Below are 23030 nucleotides of genomic sequence, written 5' to 3'. Positions count from 1 at the left end.
ACATGACTTGCCCCACACTCCAGTCAACACATCCATCCTTGTGATGCACTGCCTTTCTACGCCATTTGGGAAGCAAAAAGACTCGTCACTCAGCTAGATGATGCTTGGCTGTCAGCCAAACAACCTTTTTCTCCCCCCCCATCATTTTCAATATTTTTATATCTGGTAAAGAGAAATGTTCAAAGGAAATGGCAAAACAAAAACAAAAATACCTGGAAAAACTCAGCAAGTCTGGCAGCATCTGCGGAGAGGAACACAGTTAATGTTTCGAGTCCGAATGACCCTTCAACAGAGCTAAGTAAAAATAGAAGACAGGTGAAATATAAGCTGGTTTAAGGCGGGGTGGGACAAGTAGAGCCAGTGATAGGTGGAGATAACCAAAAGATGACACAGGCAAAAGGACAAAGAGGTGTTGAAGGTGGTGATATTATCTAAGGAATGTGCTAATTAAGGGTAGAAAGCAGGACAAGCATAAAGATACAGGCATAGCTGGGGCCCATGTGGGTACCCATAGCCACACCTTTTATTTGGAGGAAGTGAGAGGAGTTTAAGGAGAAATTGTTCAGTGTGAGAACAAGTTCAGCCAGATGGAGGAGAGTAGTGAACAACTTCTCCTTAAACTCCTCTCACTTCCTCCAAATAAAAGGTGTGGCTATGGGTACCCGCGTGGGCCCCAGTTATGCCTGTCTCTTTATGGAGTATGTGGAACATTCCTTGTTCCAGTCCTACTCCGGCCCCCTCCCACAACTCTTTCTCCGGTACATCGATGATTGCTGCTTCATGCTCTCGTCTGGACCTGGAAAAATTTATTAATTTTGCTTCCAATCTCCACCCCTCCATCATTTTCACATGGTCCATCTCTGACACTTCCCTTCCCTTCCTTGACCTCTCTGTCTCAATTTCTGGTGATACACTGTCCACCAATATCCATTACAAGCCCACCGACTCCCACAGCTACCTCGACTACAGCTCCTCACACCCCGCTTCCTGTAAGGACTTCATCCCATTCTCTCAGTTCCTTCGCCTCCATCGCATCTGTTCTGATGACGCTACCTTCAAAAACAGCTCCTCTGACATGTCCTCCTTCTTCCTTAACCGAGGTTTTCCACCCATGCTGGTTGACAGGGCTCTCAACCGTGTGCGGCAAATCTCCCGCACATCCGCCCTCACACCTTCCTCTCCCTCCCAGAAACATGATAGGGTCCTCCTTGTCCTCACTTATCACCCCACCAGCCACCGCATTCAAAGGATCATCCTCCGCCATTTCCGCCAACTCCAGAATGATGCCACCACCAAACACATCTTCCCTTCACCCCCCCGGCGGCATTCCGCAGGGATCGTTCCCCCCGGGACACCCTGGTCCACTCCTCCATCACCCCCTACACCTCAACCCCCTCCCACGGCACCTTCCCATACAACCGCAGAAGGTGCAACACCTGCCCCTTCACTTCCCCTCTCCTCACCGTCCAAGGGCCCAAACGCTCCTTTGAAGTGAAGCAGCATTTTACTTACACTTCCCTCAATTTAGTCTACTGCATTTGTTGCTCCCAATGCAGTTTCCTCTACATTGGAGAGACCAAACGCAGACTGGGTGGCCACTTTGCAGAACACCTTCGGTCTGTCCGCAAGCATTACCCAGACCTCCCTGTCGCTTACCATTTCAACACTCCACCCTGCTCTCATGCCCATATGTCCGTCCTTGGCCTGCTGCATTGTTCCAGTGAAGCTCAATGCAAACTGGAGGAACAGCACCTTATCTTCCGACTAGGCACTTTACAGCCTCCTGGACTGAACATTGAGTTCAACAATTTTAGATCATGAACTCTCTCCTCCATCCCCACCCTCTTTCCGATCCCCCCCCTTTTTTTCTCCAATAATTTATATAGATTTATCTTTTCCCACCTATTTCCATTATTTTTAAATGTATTTCCATCCATTGTTTTATCTCTACCTTTTAGCCTTTTTCGATTCCTTCACCCCACCCCACCCCCACTAGGGCTACCTGTACCTTGCTCGTCCTGCTTTCTACCCTTAATTAGCACATTCCTTAGATAATATCACCACCTTCAACACCTCTTTGTCCTTTTGTCTGTGACATCTTTTGGTTATCTCCACCTATCACTGGTTCTACTTGTCCCACCCCCCCTTAAACCAGCTTATATTTCACCTCTCTTCTATTTTTACTTAGTTCTGTTGAAGGGTCATTCGGACTCGAAACGTTAACTGTGCTCCTCTCCGCAGATGCTGCCAGACCTGCTGAGTTTTTCCAGGTATTTTTGTTTTTGTTTTGGATTTCCAGCATCCGCAGTTTTTTTTTGCTTTTATCTTAAAGGAAATGGCAATTTTGCTTTAATGTCCCAATGATTTTTCTCCAGGGTTGCACACTGCAGTGTCCTGAAGATTGATCTTCAATTCCTGGAGACTCCAGGCCAATCCTGGAGCGTTGGCAACCCTACTTGCTGGCCTGTTCCGGCAAACAGAATAGAGATTTGAAACCTCCCCTACCTCAGCCCAGCCCCGCCCCGCCCCGGGTATGCGCATGTGCAGAGCTACTTGCCCGGCTCGGCCCACGTGATTTAACGCTGCTGGCTCCCGGTGTGTTCCAGGCGGTGTCGCCGCCGCCCGGTACCGCATGAATGTTTTGTTGAACACGGATTCGGAGCACGAACAAGGAGGGCGGGGAGACGTTTTAGGGTAGCCGCTGAGCAGCGCAAGCCGCCATGTCGACCGAGACTGACGCGGGGAAGCCGAAGGTAGATTACGTCATAACGGTCTGTGGGGGGAGGGGATGAAAGGTCACGGGCATGCGCAGCGGGCGCCTTCAATGTCAAGTCAAGGTCGCAGCCCCCTTTTGTTTAATGGTGAAAATGAGCTGCAAAGAGATAAAGTAGGAATAAACGCCGGAAATACACAGCAGTTCAGGCAGCATCCAGCCCAGCTGAGCATTTTCTGTTTAGATATCAGATTTCCAGCCTTTTGTATTAGCTAAATGGGCTTACTCCATTTCAAAATGGCATAAACAGCTCAGCAAATGGCCTCCTCCTTCTGGTGCCTTCCTTTTGGAAAAATAAACATAGCTCCAATTCCTTCAAATAATTGGAAAAATCCTTGTCAATTTATGTGACCATAAATCTCCTAACTGTGGTGACCACTTGTTTCATTTACAATTTGGAAATCTAGGTTTTAGGGTTGGCTAAGAGGAAATAAAACTGGATAGCATAATTTTAAAAATTATAAAACGATGCTTTAATTATTCTTAGTGGTTGAGTCATGATGGCACAGGCTCAAGGGGCTGAATGTCCTACTGTTTCTATATAAGTGGTTGCCAGGTTTGATCCCTGATCTGTACTCTTCAGTTACCTGAATCGTGGGATGCAATAATTGCTGTTGGCATTACTGGTTAGGAAGGGGAAAGTCGGCCAGGGTTGCCAAACTTGATCAGCTTCCAGCAAGTCGTGCTGCAAGTCTGTGTATGATCAGGAGGGGACAGGATCAGGCCTGGCCTTGATGCACACCACATGATCAACTAGCCAGCCAATACATTGAAGTTAAAGAATAAACAGTGGAATTGTACCCCACAGGGATCAGTACAAAACTGAATGAACACGATATTGTCAAGAATGCTATACCTTTAGTTGAGGCATTAAATCAAGACCACCTTAGCTTGTGATGTTTCAAACAGACGTTAAATATTCCATGGAACTATTTGAGAGGACGGCCAAGAATTCTTGTCATTTTGTAAACAATATATCTCCATTTGGCAGACAGATTATTCACTCAAGGTTATGTTTCCTTACATAACAGCCACTGCCCAACCAAGCAGCTCATTAGACTGTTGGCTTTTCAGTTGTACGCCATGGGTTTCTGATCTGTATTAGAAGGGAAACAGGCTTTAATTTGGCAATAAGATTTTTTTTTGTGTGCTTTTAGTCATTCAAGCTCCTGGGAATCTTGGATGTGCAGAACATTCCATGTGCTCGCGACTCTGTCCTGTATGGATCAGCTGGTGCTGTAGTAGCTGGACTTGGCCACTTCCTAGCAACAAGTGAGCATCCTCCTCGATATTGGAGTGAATCTTTTTAGAGCTCTATTCTGTAACGTCTGTCGTAAGAGTTGCTCACGTTAAAAGGTTTGCTGTTGGCAATGCCAGAATACTTGAAGCATGAATACTGAATAATTTTTGGATTTATTTTATTTTGGAAGTGATTGGTCTGCTCAAAGTGATGGATGTCACTGCTAGGAAAATGGACAGCCTCCATTTTCTTACTTAAGAACAGAAGAAGTAGGGGATGCAGTTTAAAAATAAAGGGTCTCCCATTTAACGCGGAGATGAGAAGAATTTTTTTCTCTTAGAGGGTTGAGCATCTTTGGAACTATCTTCCCCAGAGAGCGGTGAAGGCAGGCTCAATTTTTAAGGCAGAGGTGGAAAGATTCTGGACTAATAAGGGAGTTAAAGGCCATCGGGCCTAGGCAGAATGTGGAGTTGAGGCCATATTTAGATCAGCTATGATCCTATTGAATGGCAGAGCAGGCTTGAGGGGCCAAATGGCCTCCTACTGCTATTCATTCATATGTATGTAAATAGAAGCATGAACAGGCCATTTGGCCCTTTGAGCCTGTTCCACAATTCAATGAGATCATGGTTAATCTTCTACCTACACCTTCCCACAGTATCCCCTTAAACCTTGATTCCCTTAGTACCCAAAATTTTGCCTATTTATGACTTGAATATGCTCGACTACTGAACACCTGCAGCTCTCTGCAGTAGAAAGTTCCAAAGGTTTGAAACCCTTTAATTGAAGTCTTACTCCCAATGTCAGGCATACTGCAATCATATACAGGGTGAAGCTCTCACTACTCTTCCCTAATCATAGAGTCATAGAATGATTATAGCACAGAAAGAGGCCATGTAGTCTGTTTGACCTTGCCTTCTCTCTGTATGAACAACTCAGCTAATCCCTCTCCCGTGCCCTTTCCCTATAGCCCTGCAATATTTTTCTCTCATGTTTTCCCTCATGTAGCCTCAGTTTCTTTTGCCAATCACCTTAAATCCAACGGTTCTCGACCTTTCTACCAAGGGGAACGGTTTCTCCCTATCTATTCTGTCCAGGCCCCTTATGATTTTGAAAATCTCTATCACATCCCCTCTCAACCTTCTTTTAAGGAGAACAGTTCCAGCCTCACCAATCTGTCCGCGTAACTGAAGTCTTTCATCCTTGGAACCAGTGTTAGTAAACTATTCAACTGTAGGAGGAAGTGCAGCCAAGCCTGACTCCGTCTTCACCTGGTCCACTTTCCAATAATAAGTAGGCAAGGCAGCATCTCTCCGCTGGTGCTACCTTGCCTTCTGACTGTTTCGAGCATTTTCGGTTTAAACTTCAGATTTCGGGCTTCCTTGGCATTTTGCCTTTGTTTCAACAATAATGACTGACAAGCAAAAGACCAATTCTAGTAATGCCATCATTACTCTGTCTGAGGCCAATAATTTCCATACAGGCTAAAAATAAGACCTGGGCATTCTGACCTATGACATGTGAAATACATGAGCAGTGCTGAACATGGCGGGATTAGAATGTAGTCCAGTGTTCAACATTGGCAAAGAGACGACTGCTTATTTATGGCTCTTTAACATTAAATTAGCATAGGCACAAGAGTTGATCAGTTAGGCTGAAAGGCCTATTTCTGCGGTTCATTTACACACTGGCATCACCAAATCAGCCTTCCAGGAGGCCCCCACCCCAAGCCATGTTTTATTTGCAATATTAATGAACATCTTTGAATTTTGTTTCAATATTTACAATACTCCTGCCTTCTCTTTTCCTACAGGCAGAGTAAAGCGGTCGTTTGACTTTGGTGTGGGGAGCTTTCTACTTACAACTTTGGGAACTTGGTGAGTGGGTTTCCTGTTGATCTCAGGAATATAATCTTTATTCCATCTTTGCAAGGTTTAAAGTGAAGTTAAGTGGTACATGGTGGTTATGTTACTGAACTAGTAATGCAGAGGCCTGGACGAATAAACTGGAGTTCCAATCTCACCACAGAAGCTGGGGAGTTTAAATTCAATTAATTAAATAAAATTTGGAATAAAAAACTAGTGTCTATAATGGTGACAATGAAACTACAGTTTTGTCATTAAAAACCCAACTGGCCCACTACTGCCATTTAGGAAAGGAAATCTGACTTCACACTGCAAAGATACTACGCTTGGTGTAGATACTGTCGTATCGATGCAGGTACTGCAGTACAACAGGGCTTTAAGCCTGCTGTGGCAATTTGTCAACGGACCTGAAATTGTGTGCGTTTGCTGGAAGTGATTTGAGTCAGAAAAACATTTCAAACACATGTGCATCTTTTTCAGGATGTTCTGCAGGTATCAGAATGCAAAACTCAGAATCCAGCAGCGAATGGTGCAGGAAGGTGTGAAAAACAAGGTTGCATTCGAAGGGACCAAAATGGATCCAACCAGAAAAACAGATAGAAGCAACAAAGACAGCCAAGGAGAAAATTCATAGACCTTTGGCCCTAAGAGCAACATAGCTTGTGGCCAGAAAGATGAATTCTTGCAAGCTCACAGAATCCTATTTCATACGTATAGTTCCAGCCTGCTGGTTTAAGAAATCCAAGTCTTTTTTCATAATTGGGTGTCTAATGTAGAAGAGACATGGTCCAATATAAGGAGCACCACTGAGACAGTGTGCAGCTCTGTGCTTTAATCACAAGGAGATGTATTTGCTATTACCTTGGCAAGATAATGAGCAGCCTCTAGAGTTGCAACTTCTAGAATTAATTTTCTGACTTTGAGTGGCAAGCGTATACTGGCAATTTGGGTGCACAATGTTTTTGACTATTCATTTCAGCAATTGGAATGGTTCGTGAATTTGAATTTCTGATGTGCACTTCTGTTTGGCTTGGGTCTCCGCTGAATGCGAAGTCAGAAAATTGACCCTTGCATGTAAGATTTCAAATCCAAAATCAATGATGTAGAATCTTATACAAGGGCTTAGAAATACAATGATTTGAAATTAAAGGCCTTTAAGAGAAATAGGTTGTTGCAATTATCTTACAACTTGTTGGGTTTAAAGTTTATACAATTACAAATGTCATATGGCAGTCCATGTCTAAATGCAGCAAGACCTAAAACATCCAGGCTTGGGCTGACAAGTGGCAAGTAACATTTATGCCACACAAGTGCCAGGCAATGACCATCTCCAGTAAGAGAGAATCTTATCATCACTCCTTGACATTCAATGGCATTACCGTCGCTGAATCCCCCACTATCAACACCTTGGGGGTTACCATTGACTAGAAACTAACTGGACTATCCATATAAATACTGTGGCTACAAGAGCAGGTCAGAGACTAGGAATCCTGCAGCGTGTAACTCCTGACTCCCCAAATGCCTGTCCACAATCTACAAGACGCAAAAATAGAATGTGATGGAATACTCTCCCCTTGCCTGGATGACTGCAACTCCAACAACACTGAAGAAGCTGGATACCATCCAGGACAAAGCAAACATTCATTCCCTCCACCACTGAAGCACAGTAGCAGCAGTGTGGACCATCTAAAAGATGCACTGCAGAAACTTACCAAGGTTCCTTAGACAGCACCTTCCAAACCCATGACCACTACCGTCTAGAAGGACAAGGACAACAGATACATGGGAACACTACCACCTGGAAGTTCCCCTCCAAGCCACTCACCATTCTGACTTGAAAATATATCACCGTTCCTTTACCATCGCTGGGTCAAAATCCTGGAACTCCCTCCTGAATAGCACTGTAGGCTGCAGTTCAAGAAGGCAGGTCACTGCCACTTTCTCGATGGCAATTAGGGATGGATAATAAATGCTGGCCTAGCCATATCCCTTGAATGAATTTTTTAAAAGTGGTGCGTTTTTTGTGTCTCAAGGTATGAATGAATATTGGATTATCTCATACTGTGCTCACATCCTGTTCTACTCCAGCCTGGGTGTTTGTTCTGTCCTCTTACCTTCTTGTCTCCTGTCCTCACCTGCTCCCCACCCCACCCCCGCCCCTGCAATCTCCTCCAAATTTCTTTGCTAAAATCTAAAATAGATTAGCATGTTTAAAAGCATCCTTGAGGCTTGCACAGATTGGAATCATCATAGCATTTTGCTTTTCCTGTTGGATTCTTGGCACTGAATGTAAGCTGGCAAATCTGGTTGGAACATTGGAAACAGGAGTAGCCATTCAGCCCCTTAAGCCCATTTTATCATTCATTGAGACCATGGCTGATCTGTGTCGTAACTCCATTCACCTGCCTCGACTCAATATCCTTTTATATCCTTGCCTAGCAAATATTTATTAATCTCAGATTTTAAATTATGAATTGAGCTAGCATCTGCTACTTTTTGAGGGAGAGTGCTTCACACTTCTACCACCTTATATGTGGTGTTTCCTAACTTCTCTCTTGAATGGCCTCAGTCTGATTTTAAATCAATGTCTCCTTCCCCTAGACGCGGAAAAAGATTCATTTTATCCACCCTGTCAATTCTTTTCAAAATCCTAACGAAAACCTCATCGCTCCTTGAAGTTTCTATAGGCAATATAAACTTAGATCATTAAATGGGAGGAACCAAACTTTGTGCTTTTGGCAACTGCAAGGATTTTTTAAAGAGTTGGAATCTTGTTTTGATATTTTCTACCAGCTCGCCTGAGGATTCTTCAGTCTTTCTGCTCTTGTGTGTTTCTGTTTCCAGCCCTCATTTACGTCCCCGTGAACCCGCTCCATTTTGATGCTTCGCTCTGTTCAGGTGGTTTGTTTGCTCACTTCAGTTGCTGTTGGGCTGCAGTGAAAATGGTACTGTTGAGCTGTGGCATTTCATCCAAGGTGAGCGAAATCCTCCGTGTGATTGGAATTCCCTCTCCGCGGGCTGCGTAGGTAAATAATTACGAGCGAGGGTCCTTCGCAGCCGACACCTGCTCAGCCAACTTGGGGAGTGGGGCAACTCTCCTGATGATACAACTAGTCGGAAGAAATGCAGCCTACTTTTGAAATCTCGCACTCCAATCCTCAGCCAGGGTAGTCTTCCTACCTTCCCAGGATGTCTCCATTGAGCTCATTTAAGACGTTCCAAAATGGCAGATATGGAAAGAAGGATTGGCGTCTGTCTTCAAGCAGTCTGCAAACCATGGAAGCTTTTGAGGAATTCCAAGACATCCTTATTCTTTACAACATTTAGCAGTCCGACATCCCAGTGTATTAGAAGGTCATCATGCTTAACAGAAACTTTGGTTAATTGCCAGTGCTGCTGTGGGGAATTAAGTAAAGAATGAACTTGCATCTAGATAGCACCTTTCAGGACACCTCAAAGTGCTTTAAGGCCAGTTAAGTATTTTTCAAGTGTTGCCACTGTTGTAGGGACTCCACGAGTGCACGCTTGATGTCCACAACTTTACACTTCAGCTTTCCATGCAGAGTGCTGAATAATGCCCTAGCAGAGTTAGTAGATTATAGGTTTTTTTTGGTTTAATCATCAGCCTATTCTCACATCCCATAATGGCAAGAGTTCTCTCTGTGGGTATACACACCTTCAGACTAGGCTTTTGCTCCCGGAGCAATGGTTAGAAATGGAACAATGGCTCCTCCTGTGTGATTTTTTTTAAGACAATGTTATAAATAAGTATTCAATAAATGCTTTATCATCGTATAAATGGACAACTGGGCAATGTCAGTTATGTCACTTGATTCACCCATTATTAATCTGTTAAAACCACCAGACAAAACTTCTTTGGGTAGGCACTTGTTGAATTAAATAATGGCTCTTTTTAAATGCCCTTCACCCGTCTCTCATTTTATCCTTGTTTTTATCATTTGCAGCGAGCTTTTCCTCGCAATCTCAGCATCACTGAAGGGTTTGCAACAACTGCACTTATATTAGCAGCACTAACGTAAAACAAAACGTCCCAAGGCATTAAATAAATGAGCATTTAAGTTGCCTTCCCAGGACCCAGTGTAGAAGCAATAATGCTTCTATTGTTGTTTCCTGGTGGGTGACTCTGCAGTTCCATTGGGAGCAGTCACAATTCCCAAAGCCCAGTTCCTTGTCACCAATATATGCAGCAGCCTTAATATCGAAAGCCTACAACATTTAGCCCTTTCTCGTTTTAGATTTTCCAGGTATCATCTTCTAGAATGGAAGAATTGTTTTTGGCTTTAGAAAGTGCCAGGTGCCAGGGAGTTCTAGGTTGCACTTGTTCACTGAATTGTGCTTGGTCTACTCATTAGAGAGGAGCTTGCCGCATGATACGTGTTTATTCTTTACTAGGTGGGAGGTAAGCAAAGGTAAACTGCTGTCTCACCTGGAAGGAGTGTTTGGGCCCTTGATCAGAGGTGATGGATGGCCAGGGGAGGTGGTGAGGGTGATGGAAGAGTGAGCCAGCACGTCACAAAGGCATTGATCCCTTTGGATTGCAGAGAGGGAAGGGCAAGTTGTATTTGGTAGTAGAATCACGTTGAAGGTGGCTGAAATGGCAGATGGTGCTACAGAGGCTAGTGAGGTGAAGGGTAAGGACAAAGGGGGCTCTTTCACCACTCTGCGAGGGGGAGGGAGGAACAAAGAGTGAGCGCTGAAGCACGAGAAATGGAACAAACTTGGTCTAGGGTCCTAGCCAAAGCAGCTAGTTTGGAAAGCGGCCTCATCTGAGCAGGGGTGATGCAGTTGGAGATATTGGAAGAAGGGAGTGGAGTCCTCACAAGGTTGTAAAAAGTATAATCCAGGTTGTGTGGGAGTCAGCAGGTTTGTAATAGATGTGGCTGGATAGCCTAACACCAGAAGTAGACAAGTGATTGCCAGCAAGTGCAGTGTTTTGTCCAGGTTTGTATTTGTATTGTTTGCTGCAGGAATTGTATTCTATGCTGACACACATTTAGTTCAAATCATGAAGCCTTCAGCTCCCCCAAGTGGATTAGTGAATACATACAGAGCCTACTGTGGAAATCAGCCGTCCAAGGTCATAAGACAGATAGGAAGGTAAAAACAAATACCTACGGTGCTAGAAAAACTCAGCAGGTCAGGTCAGCATCTGTGGAAGTAACATATATATTACAGTTTGGGTGTAGACCTTTCTTCAGAAGTGCAAATGAGTACAATCAGAACAATTCTGCTCAGATGGCTCTAGCTTGCGCTCCAGAGGTTCTGACATGTCCTCTTTTTGCCTCAAAGGGATTCCCCTTTGCTGTGATGCACAGATTATGTCTGTCCATTCTCTCCTGATTCTGCCTATTCTCTCTGATATTATCAGAGTTTCCCTGGTCCTCACCTTCCACCCACAACGTCTGCATTTGCTAGATCATCTTCATGTCATTTCAGCCTGCCCACGACGATGACCCCAAAATCCAAACGCATCTTCTCCTCTCCCCCTTTCTCCACTTTTACGCCCATAAGAACAAAAAATAATGCCAACACCCGTTAGAAATTGCTTTGACAGTCAATCAGGAGGAAAGTAAGAAGGCAGGTTAGGGTTAGAGTAGGAAGCAGCATGGTATTAAGCTGAAGACTAAAATCAAACTACCAGGCCACCTCATCACCATGCTGTCTAAACAGTTGCTAGATAGTACAGAACTTGAATATTCCTGAAAGAGAGACATGTTGCCGAAGTTTTTCATCTTTCATTCATCAGGACAAATGCAAGAATGTCAAATTTCAAACAATCGCACTAATTTATACTACAGGAGAAAAAGGTGCTGATTGGTTGGCAAGTCAACTCTGATTGGCTCAGGCATTGCCGTGAAGAAAGCAATGGGGAACTATAGGCTCCCCAAGCTCCTGGATAATTCAAAGAAGGCGCAAGGCTTGAACATGTTCCTTTTGTTTGCAGAGAATGGGTTCCTGTGTACGTATATCACTCCTAGCAAGCGTAAATGAACCACATTGCGAGCTTGATTTAAATCCTAATCTCAATCCTAAATTGGTTGTTAGTGTAGCTATTGGCATACTCAGGATTGTTTAGTAAATGCTGCCCAATCGCAGAATCACATCTAACAGCAGACATTTTGTTTTAGGTTTTGTAAGTACAGGCTGGTTGAGTGCAGTCTCTATTCTGCCTATTATGAACAACCAAGGGAACATGCTGTTCGATTTGATCAACCAATCACTGGGATGTATAGCCTATGTACCTGGCATCACACCACACTGAAATTCATACATAACATTGCTCAATTGTGTGGTAGGGACAATGTTATTTTGGATTGATGGCAGAATCCTGTTAGTGGAAAATATTTCATTCATAAAATTTATAAAAGTACATTACATTACTGTTCAAAGTGCAAAAAAAATCAATTTCTTACAATACTGTATGTTCCTAGCTGCATTTACAATTACAGTCAATATTCACAATGTTCTTACATGTTAAACATACAGCTCGTGGGGTTTTTCACAGTTTCTAGCCCCTCAGTGTATTATGGATGAAGGCCTTAGACAGGGCCCTTTCCCCATTGCGTCTCTGAAACAGCTGCCCCAAGCTTTAGTGTGTCTCTCAGCACTAAGTTCTGGACTTCAGGATGCGCCAGTTTGCAACACTGTGTCATAGACAACTCTTTGCACTGGAAGAACAAAATGTTTCAGCAGACCAAAGAGCGTCTTTCACCAAGTTGATGGTCCTCCAGCAGCAGTTGATGTTTATCTTGGTTTTTCCCTCTCTGGGAACAGCCCATAGAGCTGAGTCCTGCTGCTCGGGATGAACGTCGACCAAACCCACTGTATCTTTTTCCAGACCTGCTTTGCAAAGGCCAATTCCAGAATGAGGTGGACAATGGTCTCTTCCCTGCCACAGCTTTCTCGGGGGCAATGTGTGGGGGCAGTGAGACTTGAGGTGTGCAGGAAGGATCTGACAGGGGCGGCCCTTCTCACCACCAACCAAGCTACATCTTGGTGCTTGTTTGAAAGTTATGGCAATGCGGCATTCTGCCAAATGGCTTTGACAGTCTGCTTAAGGAACCATCTGACAGGATCCACCATCTTCTTTTCCCGCAGGCCTCGAGGATGTTAGGTGTGGACCATTGCCTGATGGACCTGTTAGCAAAGGTGTTTTTCTGCAAAAACTTCTCCACGAGGGACATGTGGGACGGCCAGCTGATTGGAGCATTCCGCAACAACGTGGCCAGATCCATCCTTGACAATATGGGGGGTAGGTGGAACCTCAGCAGCTGGTGACACTTGGCGGCTGCATACCGAGGGTCTATGCGCAGCTGGGTGCAGCCAAAGGATGCAGCCATAAGGATGAGGGCGGAATTGGATATGTTTTCTCCACCTTTGTCTAGAGACTTGTACCTCACGTCCCTGCAAACATGGTCCATTGACAAACTCCAGACAAAGCGGAAAATGGCTTTGGTGATCGCCACAATGTAGGAGTGGGGCCAGATCTGCACCATGTACAGCAACACAGAGCCTAGCACCTGATGACTAGGTTCTTACCTGCAACGGAGAGGGAACATCACTCCCACATGCTCAGTTTCTGTTTTACCATGGCTACGTGCTCCTTCCAGCTTTTGGCACACGTCCCACCCCATATCTCCACTACCTTCAGGGAGTCTGACCTGACAGTGAAAGGGACAAAACATCGGTCTGCCCAGTTCTCAAAGAACATGACCTCGCTCTTGCCATGATTTCTTTCACTCCCGAGCCAGTTCGAACTGGTCTCAGATGCTCATCAGTCTATGCACTGGCAGTGGATCAGAACAGTAGACGGTGTCGTCTTCGATGCACAGTAAGGCTTTGACCTGACTGCCTCCACTGCTTGGGGTTGTCATTCTCTTAGGCCTGCCATCCTTCCTGATGGACTTGGCAAAAGGGTCGATGCAACACACAAACAGGCCAGGAGAGAGAGGACAGCCCTGCCTGACTCCCCAGATCTGATTGGAAAGCTTTCTGATTCCCAACTATTGATTGAGACTACACCACTGATGTTTGTGCAGAGCAGTTGAATCCAATAGCAGATTTCCTCCCTAAACCCCAGTTTGGAGAGTACGTCCATCATGTAGGTGTGTGATATTCTGACAAAGGCTTTCTCCTGCTCCAAGCTGATGAGGCCAGTATCCATCTCCCTGTCCTGTATGTGGGCGACCGTATCCCTGAGTAGAGTGATGCTATCAGAGATTGTCAGACATAATAATTTTCCTAATGTTATTGGAGTTTATTATAAAATAGAGTAATAGTGGGGTCTGTGTCTATGGGTCTATGCCTCTGTGTGTGTGTGCGTGTGTGTGAGTGACTTGAATTAAAGGCAGCTGGTCTGAAGGCTTTGATGTAATAGAAGATAAGCCAGGTTTGAAATGTTAAATAGGTAAACAGGTGTCAAGGGAATATTTGCACTTTTAAATAAACCAGACTAGATTAAAAGAGGGAGTGAAATATTACTGGTAAGTTAAGAAACAGTATTTATTTTTCCTAAAGATTACTGGTAAAATTGGTACTATGAGAGATTTTTATTATTAGAAAATCTCTCTGTGTGATCCTTCTGGAAGAAGAGATGCAAGGACATTTCATCCTGCTCCACGGAGCAGACTCTACACCAGGAGATGATCTTGGAGCCCTACACAGCCGAGAGAGAGGCTTGCTGACTCTTCACCTCTTGGAGATCCTTCCCTCTGAGAGCACTTCCCTCAGTCTCTGGTTTTCTGAACATGGTTGAGGATGAAGAACCTCTTGATGTTTGCCTTGATCGCTTCTCACCAGAGGATCGGGGACTCAAAGCGGAGTTTCATGGTTCTCCAACCTTAGTAATCCCTTTTGAGTTCCTCAATGTTTTCTGAGATCAACAATTTGATGTTCAGCTTCCACGTATCCCGCTAAACCTCTCACCTTTCTGTAGGTGACAGTCGGCCAGTAGGAGGCAATGGTCAGAAAAGAACACCAACTTGACAAGATTAAATATGAGGGTAAACTAGCCAGTAATATAAAAGAAGATTGCAAGAGTTTTTTTAGATATGTAAAGGGTAAGAGAGAGGCAAAAGTGGACATTGGGCCGCTGGAAAATGACGCTGGAGAAGTAGTAGTGGGGAACAAAGAAATGGCGGAGGAACTGAACAGGTACTTTGCGTCAGTCTTCACGGTGGAAGACACGAGTAACATCCCCAAAGTTCAAGAGAGTCGGGGGGCAGAGGTGAGTATGGTGGCCATTACCAAGGAGAAGGTGCTAGGAAAACTGTAAGGTCTGAAGGTGGATAAATCACCTGGACCAGATGGATTACACCCCAGAATTCTGAAGGAGATAGCTGAAGAGATAATGGAGGCGTTAGTGGTGATTTTTCAGGAATCACTCTGGTCAGGGAGGGTTCCAGAGGACTGGAAAATCGCTAATGTAACCCCCCTGTTTAAGAAGGGAGTGAGGCAAAAGACGGGAAATTACAGGCCGATTAGCCTGACCTCGGTCATTGGTAAGATTTTACAGTCCATTATTAAGGATGAGATTTCAGAATACTTGGAAGTGCATGGTAAAATCGGGCAAAGTCAGCATGGTTTCATCAAGGGGAGGTCATGCCTGACAAATCTGTTAGAATTCTTTGAGGAGGTAATGAGTAGGTTAGACAAAGGAGAGCCAATGGATGTTATCTACTTGGACTTCCAGAAGGCCTTTGACAAGGTGCCACACAGGAGGCTGCTAAGTAAGATAAGAGCCCATGGTGTTAGAGGCAAGGTACTAGCATGGATAGAAGATTGGATGGATAGAAGATTGGCTGTCTGGCAGGAGGCAGAAAGTGGGGATAAGGGGGTCCTTCTCAGGATGGCGGCAGGTGACTGGTGGAGTTTCTCAGGATGGCGGCAGGTGACTGGTGGAGTTCCGCAGTTGGAACCACAACTTTTCACTTTATACATTAATGATCTAGATGAAGGAACTGAGGGCATCCTGGCTAAGTTTGCAGATGATACAAAGATAGGTGGAGGGACAGGTAGTATCGAGGAGGCGGGGAGGCTGCAGAAGGATTTGGACAGGTTAGGAGAATGGGCAAAGAAGTGGCAGATGGAATACAACGTGGGGAAGTGTGAGGTCATGAACTTTGGTAGGAAGAATAGGGGTATAGACTATTTTCTAAATGGGGAGAGAATTCAGAAATCTGGAGTGCAAAGGGACTTGGGAGTCCTAGTCCAAGATTCTCTTAAGGTTAACTTGCAGGTTAAGTTGGTAGTTAGGAAGGCAAATGCAATGTTGACATTTATTTCGAGAGGACTAGAATATAAAAGAAGGGATGTGCTGCTGAGGCTTTATAAGGCTCTGGTCAGACCACATTTAGAATATTGTGAGCAATTTTGGGCCCCGTATCTCAGGAAGGATGTTCTGGCCCTGGAAAGGGTCCAGAGGAGGTTCACGAGAACGATCCCAGGAATGAAAGGCTTAACATATGAGGAACGTTTGAGGACTCTGGGTCTATACTCGATGGAGTTTCGAAGGATGAGGGGGGATCTGATTGAAACTTACAGAATACTGAAAGGCCTGGATAGAGTGGACGTGGGGAAGATGTTTCCATTAGTAGGAGAGACTAGGACCCGAGGGCACAGCCTCAGAGTAAAGGGAAGACCTTTTAGAACAGAGATGAGGAGAAACTTCTTTAGCCAGAGAGTGGTGAATCCTTGGAATTCATTGCCACAGAAGGCTGTGGAGGCCAGGTCATTGAGTGTATTTAAAACTGAGATTGATTGGTAAGGGGATCTAAGGTTACGGGGAGAAGGCAGGAGAATGGGGTTGAGAAAGTTATCAGCCATGATTGAATGGCAGAGCAGACTCGATGGGCCGAATGGCCTAATTTCTGCTCCTGTGTCTTATGTCTTATGGTCTTGACATTGGTGGATCTGACCCTGAACTTTCGCGACACAAACAGGGAATCTATTTTGTAATGGATGGACCCATCAATCATCAACCAGGCGTACCTGTGCAGCGCTCTGTCTGCAGGGTTGCTGAAGACATCATACAGTTTGGCATCTTTTACCATTTACATCACAGTCTGGCCCTGCCGGATCATCCAGCTGCATCAGTGATGCAGTTCAAGCCACTTCCCAGAATGACTGGACTGGACGTCACCAGCAGCAGTGGGAACTGCTGAAGGATGGCCAGCCGCTTGCTATTTTCAGCCAGGGCGTACATGTTGATTAACCGGAGTGGAACATTATTATAAATTATGTCTTCTTTGAGGTGGCAACAACCCACCATCTCCTAAACTTCGGAGATGGTGAAGTTGCCTCCCCTCAGCAGAATGAGAAGGCCAGAAGAAGGGAAATTGTTTCCCGCTGACCAGATCGATAGCCCATGGGACCAGCGTCACGACCATTGCCTGTAGGAACTGAGGTGCAGTATTCTGCACTCCTGAAAAAACAGCAGGGCAGCTTTGACCTTGGCAAGGTCCACCAAAGTCAAAACACACCACTTGATAGACTTAACGCTCTGGGGGTTAATGGAGGCAATCTTTAGACCCATTATAACTATATCTTACTAGATCCATTGTGTGTGATGGTTCTGGCCCTTGGGTAAGGTCTTGCATACCGATAGTGTTCACAAACAGTCTCACTGTTATTAGGTTGAGAAACCTCTCCTGAAACGTCCCACTAGTGTTGTTCCACCCAGGTGATATTGGTGGGAGGTGTTTAGTTGGGGGTCATGTAAGCAAGGAGGTTTTGGCTGTGCTCTGTTGGATCTCTGAGTTGGAACTCTGTTCCTTCTTGAAGATGTTGCTGCCCCATGCCCACCACCCCCCTACCCCCACCCTGGCTTCCTGAAGTTGGTGTGAGCTGGCCTCTTCATTTTGAGGTTGGGGTGTGCCAGCCTCTCTGCTGCATCCATTATTTTGGAGCTCAGGTTTCTTCTCCTCCAGCTCCTTAGCATTTTGCCACTTCTTCTGCAGGTACCACCCTTGTGCCTCCTCATCTAACGAGCAGCAGTCACTGAAGCTTGTTTCAGACGGGAGTTGTCTGTTGCCACAGATTTGGAAAGTGTTTTGGTCCCTTCTTGACCCTTTCTTCTTCTTCTCCTCAACCAGCTGCCACTCACCCAGTTGTCCCTCTGCTGGCTCCTTCTCCAATGGTTGGGTCTGCTGAGGAGGGGGAGGCTCAGGAGGACAGCCTGCTGCTGTGCCCTTTTCCTTCAACCCTGTGTCCTTCTTTGTCCCGTTGTTCTCATTGGGGGGCTTGGTGTGCGGAGGGTTGCAGGTCTTCTTGGCAGTAGCCATGCTCGCCATTCCTTCCGTGTACTTCTTGGTTCTCACTGCTTGTGCATGACTGAAGCAGGGTTTTGGGCAGTTCATGTAGAGATGGCCTGTCCCACCACACAGGTTGCAGCATTTAGTCTGCTTACAGTCCTGTCTGGTGGCCTTCCAGCTTGCTGTACTTGCAGATGACGGCGCTGCAGTTAGCCACAATGTGGCCAGATTTACCGCAAGTGTGAGAAACCGTGGGCTGCCCAGCATAGACAAGGTAGTCCCAGCTTCATTAGGCAGCAAAACTGTAGCGAGGGTGGAGGATCAATCCCTTGCCACCTACCTTCAAAGTCACCTTGACCTGCCCTTTGCTGGTCCAAATCCCAAAGGGATCCTGGACCTCAGTCTTATTCCTGACAGTTTTGATGTACCTGGCAAGGAAAATGAGCACATCCATGACAGGAACATGGGGGTTGTAAGGATGGATGGTCACAACACAACACGCTATTGCGATGGCAGCTAAACAGCAGCATCACTAGTTTTCACTGCCCCCCTAACAATGTTACACAACCCCTGGTTTGGGGCTCAGATGCTGGTTGCTGTCATCACTTCTTAAAAGTTTTCCCTGGATATGCAATTAAGCTCCAACCAGAAAGAAAATCAACAACTGTGGTTGAGCTTCCAACACCAAAGGGTGAAAGGCCAAAGCCTCTGCTGAAACCTGACCACCCCAGCCACTAACCTTTCTCAGTTCTGTTAGAAGGTCACAACCTGAAACGTTAATTCTGTTTCTCTCTCCACAGGTGCTGCCAGACCAGCTGAGTAGTTCCAGCATCTTCTATTTGTATTTCAGATCTCCAGCATCTGCAGTATTTTGCTTTTGCACATATTGAAAAATCAGACAAGGAGTGGGTACGTACGTCATGCTTCCCACAGTTAACTTGTTAACCAATGTTCATCATCTTCTAACACATGTAGGAAAATGACTGGTGCACCTTTTTGAGTCATTTGTGCAGAATATGGACAATGCTGTCAAGGCCACATTTATTGCCCATCCCTGGTTTTTCTGAGACAGTGGTAAGGGGCCTTCTCCTTGGACCATTCCAGTCCTTGCGGTGATGATACTCCGACAATAATCTGAGATAGGAAATTCAAGGATATTGGCCCAGTCATGATTAAGGAGCAGCCATATTGTCCAAGTCAAGTTGGTTGGTATAAGATTTGGAGGGAACTTGGGAGGTGCTGGATTTTCACCAGGTCCTGTTGTAGCCTGGCATGGGTAGATTCACTATTAGACTCATGAATGGAGCTGAACGCTTTGGGATTGTGATTGAGCCCCCAAGCCCTAGCATTATGACAAATGGAAAATGCTGATTAAACAGCTATAGGTGGTTGGACCAAGGATACTGTCTGAGCGATTCTGGCATTGATGTATTAGAGTTGTGATGCATATCTTCTGACACCCACAACCATCTTTGTTTGGGTTAGGGATAACTCCAGCCATTGCAGCATTTTCCTTTAGACTCCTCTTGGTGCCATACTTGGTCGAGAGAAAAAAAGCTTTATATAGCACCTTTCATAGCCTCAAGATGCCCTGTGATTTACAGCAATTGAAATACATTTAAAGTTTGCTGTGTTACAAAATGGGAAAAGGCAGCAGAAAATTTGCACACAGCAAGCTCCCACAAACGGCAATGCGATAACAACCAGCTAATGTTTAGTGACGTTGATTGCGGAATAAATATTGGCCAGTACACGAGGGAGAACTTCCCTGACCTCCTCCAGATAGGACCAGATCATCATTTATATCCACCTGGAGGGCAGACGTTTGAAAGACCTCACCTCCAACAGTGCAACATTTCGATACTGCAGTCCAGTATTTGTATTGTACAAAAGTAATAATCTGGTGGGGTTTTTTTTTATTGAATTTGCTTTCATATGGGTAAAAGGGTGGAAGTATAAGGCATTTTCAATGTGCTTATACTATTCTAAAATACTCAACCTTTTACCTACGCTCCAGGTGATGTGTTGTAAGCTGCAAGTCAAAATACTTTGATTACCATTTAGTTTCTCAATGATTTATTATTGAGCAAACAGCCCTTGTTATTTAGGAAAAATGCAATTATCTTTGGTAAATTTAATTTCAAAAGGCTTAGGTGATCAAAGTACTTGAACTATAAAAAAAAAGTTGGAAATCTGAAATAAAGAGCACCTAAGAGGTAGAATAATGATTTCAGTGTAAACTTGTCCTTCAGACACATTAAAAGGGTCTACCCCTAAGACATTAGCTCATATATTTCCTTCCAGGTCTGCGTAGTTGTTAGCCAAACAAAATTCTGAAACAATTGTTAAGGAGTTTGATCTGGCTGATCAAACTACTGACCTCTTTCCCCCCACAAACTTTTTACAATCTCTCAAAATAAATGCTTGTGCAACTGTGTTTTAATGTAAAGGAACAAGGAAATTGTTGACTTAAGTTTTCCATAGAAAGGAGGCAGATTAATTACCAAGTTCAGACAGAAGTACCCACAAACCTGGCAATTATTCTTTGCAAAAGGGGAGTAAAAGGTACCTACTATGTAGCTATACCCACCATCCAATGACTCCTTAATTGGGCTGATTCACAGCTGGCCTACCCTAGTAACAATCATTCATGTGTAAACCCAGATGGTTAAGTTAACCAATCGTGGAAGAATCATAGCCGAGCCCAAATGTTTTCTGTTCTTGAAGTAGAATTGGAACATCTATTTTTTCCCTAGCGTGTGCTTAGATACTGCAACAATTCTCAACAGATTAACATCCTCACCATGAGTGAAGCACGACAGTTGCAATTATGAATAATCAGCCTCAGACAGCTGAGCTACATTACCAGTTGCTCCGTGTCTTGAGATCTGAACGTAAACTGGGTAGCTAAATCGTGTTAGGAATAAAGACAGACTTGCATTTTCATTGACTACTGGATGTCTCAAAGCACTTTACAGCCATGTTAGTGCTATTGAAGGGTGGTCACTGCTGTAACGTAGGAAATGCACAGCCAATTTGCGCTCAGCAAACTCCCACCAACAGCAATGTGATAATGATCAGATAGTTTATTTTTGTAATGTTGAGACACAAATATTGGCAGGACAACAGGTCAACTCCCCTGCTCTTCTTCAAAATAGTGTCATGGGACAGTTTACATCCACCAGGGCAGGCAGATGGGAAACGACACTTCAGTTCTCTCAAAAGAACAGGCTTGCAATAAGAGTGCCTTTCAAATCCTCGGAAAGTGTCCCAAAATGCTTTGAGACAATGAACTGCTTTTGAAGTGTAATCATGTTTAAAAACAAATCCATGGAAACCAATTTACACATAGCAAGCTCCCACAAACAAACAATGAGTTAATCTGTGTTGGTGGCACTGGTAAAGACAAGTGCTGTCCAGGACACCAGAACACATTGCTCTTTGAAGAATGCATATTGTTTTTGACTGTCTGGGCAAACAGATGTTTAGCATCTCACGCAAAACACAGCATCGCAAGTGATGCAGCAATCCTTCACTGTTAAAGTGACCGTTTTTGCCATGCACCGAAGTCATGGAATGGGTTTGAACACCATCTTTGATTCAAAAGGCTAGACAGCTACCACTCTGCCAAGCTCAAGGATCAAAGCATTAATGCGGATCCCAGGGCTGAACAAGCTGAAATTATTCTGGTCCAAAGTCATAATTTAGGGTAAAAAAAATGAAGGGGTCATGTGACCTGTTCTGAAGTCTGCCGGACAAGAAGCCTGGGTGAGTGGGCTGTTAAAGATTAAAGGCAGGCCTAGATTGTTTGGCTTGTAAGGTGCAAGGTGCTCACACTTGACGACAATGGTTGCAGAGCCAGTGTTTACAGTGGTTAGACTGGTAGCCTCCAAAGTCCCAGGAAAGTGTTGAGAATGTCAGGCTGTAAACATTTATACTTTAAACTGTCGATTTAATTCCAAGATAGAATAGAATTGGGGGTTTAAAGAAAAACTAATCAGCATTTTAACCTAGATACAAGGGCCATGTTATTCAGTGTCATGGAGATGAGCCTTGATAGGGGAATGGTTTCTAAAATATCCCTGCAACTCAGGCAAGTTAGTCTGCCAGGGTCCTAGGAAAATCTCTGGTTCACTGCGCAGGAACACAGGTGGGTGTTCTCACTTGGACTGAAAAGACCAAATTCGTGAGGATTTGAAAAGAGGCTAGAAGATTCACCTAGCTTGTGCTAGAGAAGAATTGCCACAAAAAACCCTGATCGGGGTTAAAAGTGACCAGGTTGGAAAAGGAAAATAGCGTCAGTAAACCCTCGTGAGCTCATAATCACTGTGGTCTAGGTCTGGGAAAATTGAGTGACTATTTAAAGGAAAAGGTAAAGTGTACCTGTATAGTTGCGTTAAATGTAAAAGGGGAAAGTTCTATTCTGTAGTTTAAAGTACAAGTTGCCCAAAATAAAGTGTTTAGTCAATAATGCTTTTAGTTTGTTAATGCAAAAGGCTGAAAACTGAAATCTTGTATCGTGCTTTCAGCTATCAACTGGAAGTTTGAATTTCTACAGGGGTGGTTACAAGGGAATGAGAATTCTACTCTGGGCTCTGCTGACATCAATAGACTGGCATTTGATACACAACTGAATATTTCCTAAGAACCAGTTATTATTACAACTGCCTTCTAAACATCCATTATTGTTGTTCAAACATATATTTTTACGCCCACCTCCAATTCCCTTTCAAGGCTGCAGCATAATTCCCCTGGTACTTCACTCAACTGGCTGTTCATGTGTAAAATCTGACAGCTAAGTGTACATGATGTGTTTAGAATCCCTACGGTTATAAGAATCACAGCTGAGCTAGATATATCCACATCACATGTTCACTGCC

At 44.5% G+C, this 23030-nt stretch overlaps 1 protein-coding gene across 1 annotated transcript; it reads left to right on the top strand.

Moving 5' to 3' along the window:
* The first annotated feature begins 2519 nt into the window (after positions 1–2519).
* Positions 2520–7042, top strand: cox20 (cytochrome c oxidase assembly factor COX20). The gene is made up of 4 exons (XM_078557405.1): positions 2520–2753; positions 3931–4045; positions 5827–5890; positions 6359–7042. The coding sequence occupies exons 1-4, from the start codon at positions 2721–2723 to the stop codon at positions 6510–6512; spliced, it is 366 nt and encodes a 121-aa protein (XP_078413531.1). The 5' UTR covers positions 2520–2720; the 3' UTR covers positions 6513–7042.
* Positions 7043–23030: the final 15988 nt, after the last annotated feature.

The sequence above is a fragment of the Cetorhinus maximus genome, chromosome 14, assembly GCF_964194155.1.
Source record: "Cetorhinus maximus chromosome 14, sCetMax3.hap1.1, whole genome shotgun sequence".
Lineage (NCBI taxonomy): Eukaryota > Metazoa > Chordata > Chondrichthyes > Lamniformes > Cetorhinidae > Cetorhinus > Cetorhinus maximus.
This window is presented reverse-complemented; position numbering and strand designations above follow the sequence as displayed.

Excerpts from the sequence above, each read along its gene's own strand:
- cox20 (XM_078557405.1), top strand. The coding sequence starts at position 2,721 with ATGTCGACCGAGACTGACGCGGGGAAGCCGAAG. Across the intron at positions 2,754-3,930 it reads CTGACGCGGGGAAGCCGAAG|TCATTCAAGCTCCTGGGAAT; the intron begins GTAGATTACGTC and ends GTGTGCTTTTAG. Across the intron at positions 5,891-6,358 it reads CTTACAACTTTGGGAACTTG|GATGTTCTGCAGGTATCAGA; the intron begins GTGAGTGGGTTT and ends CATCTTTTTCAG.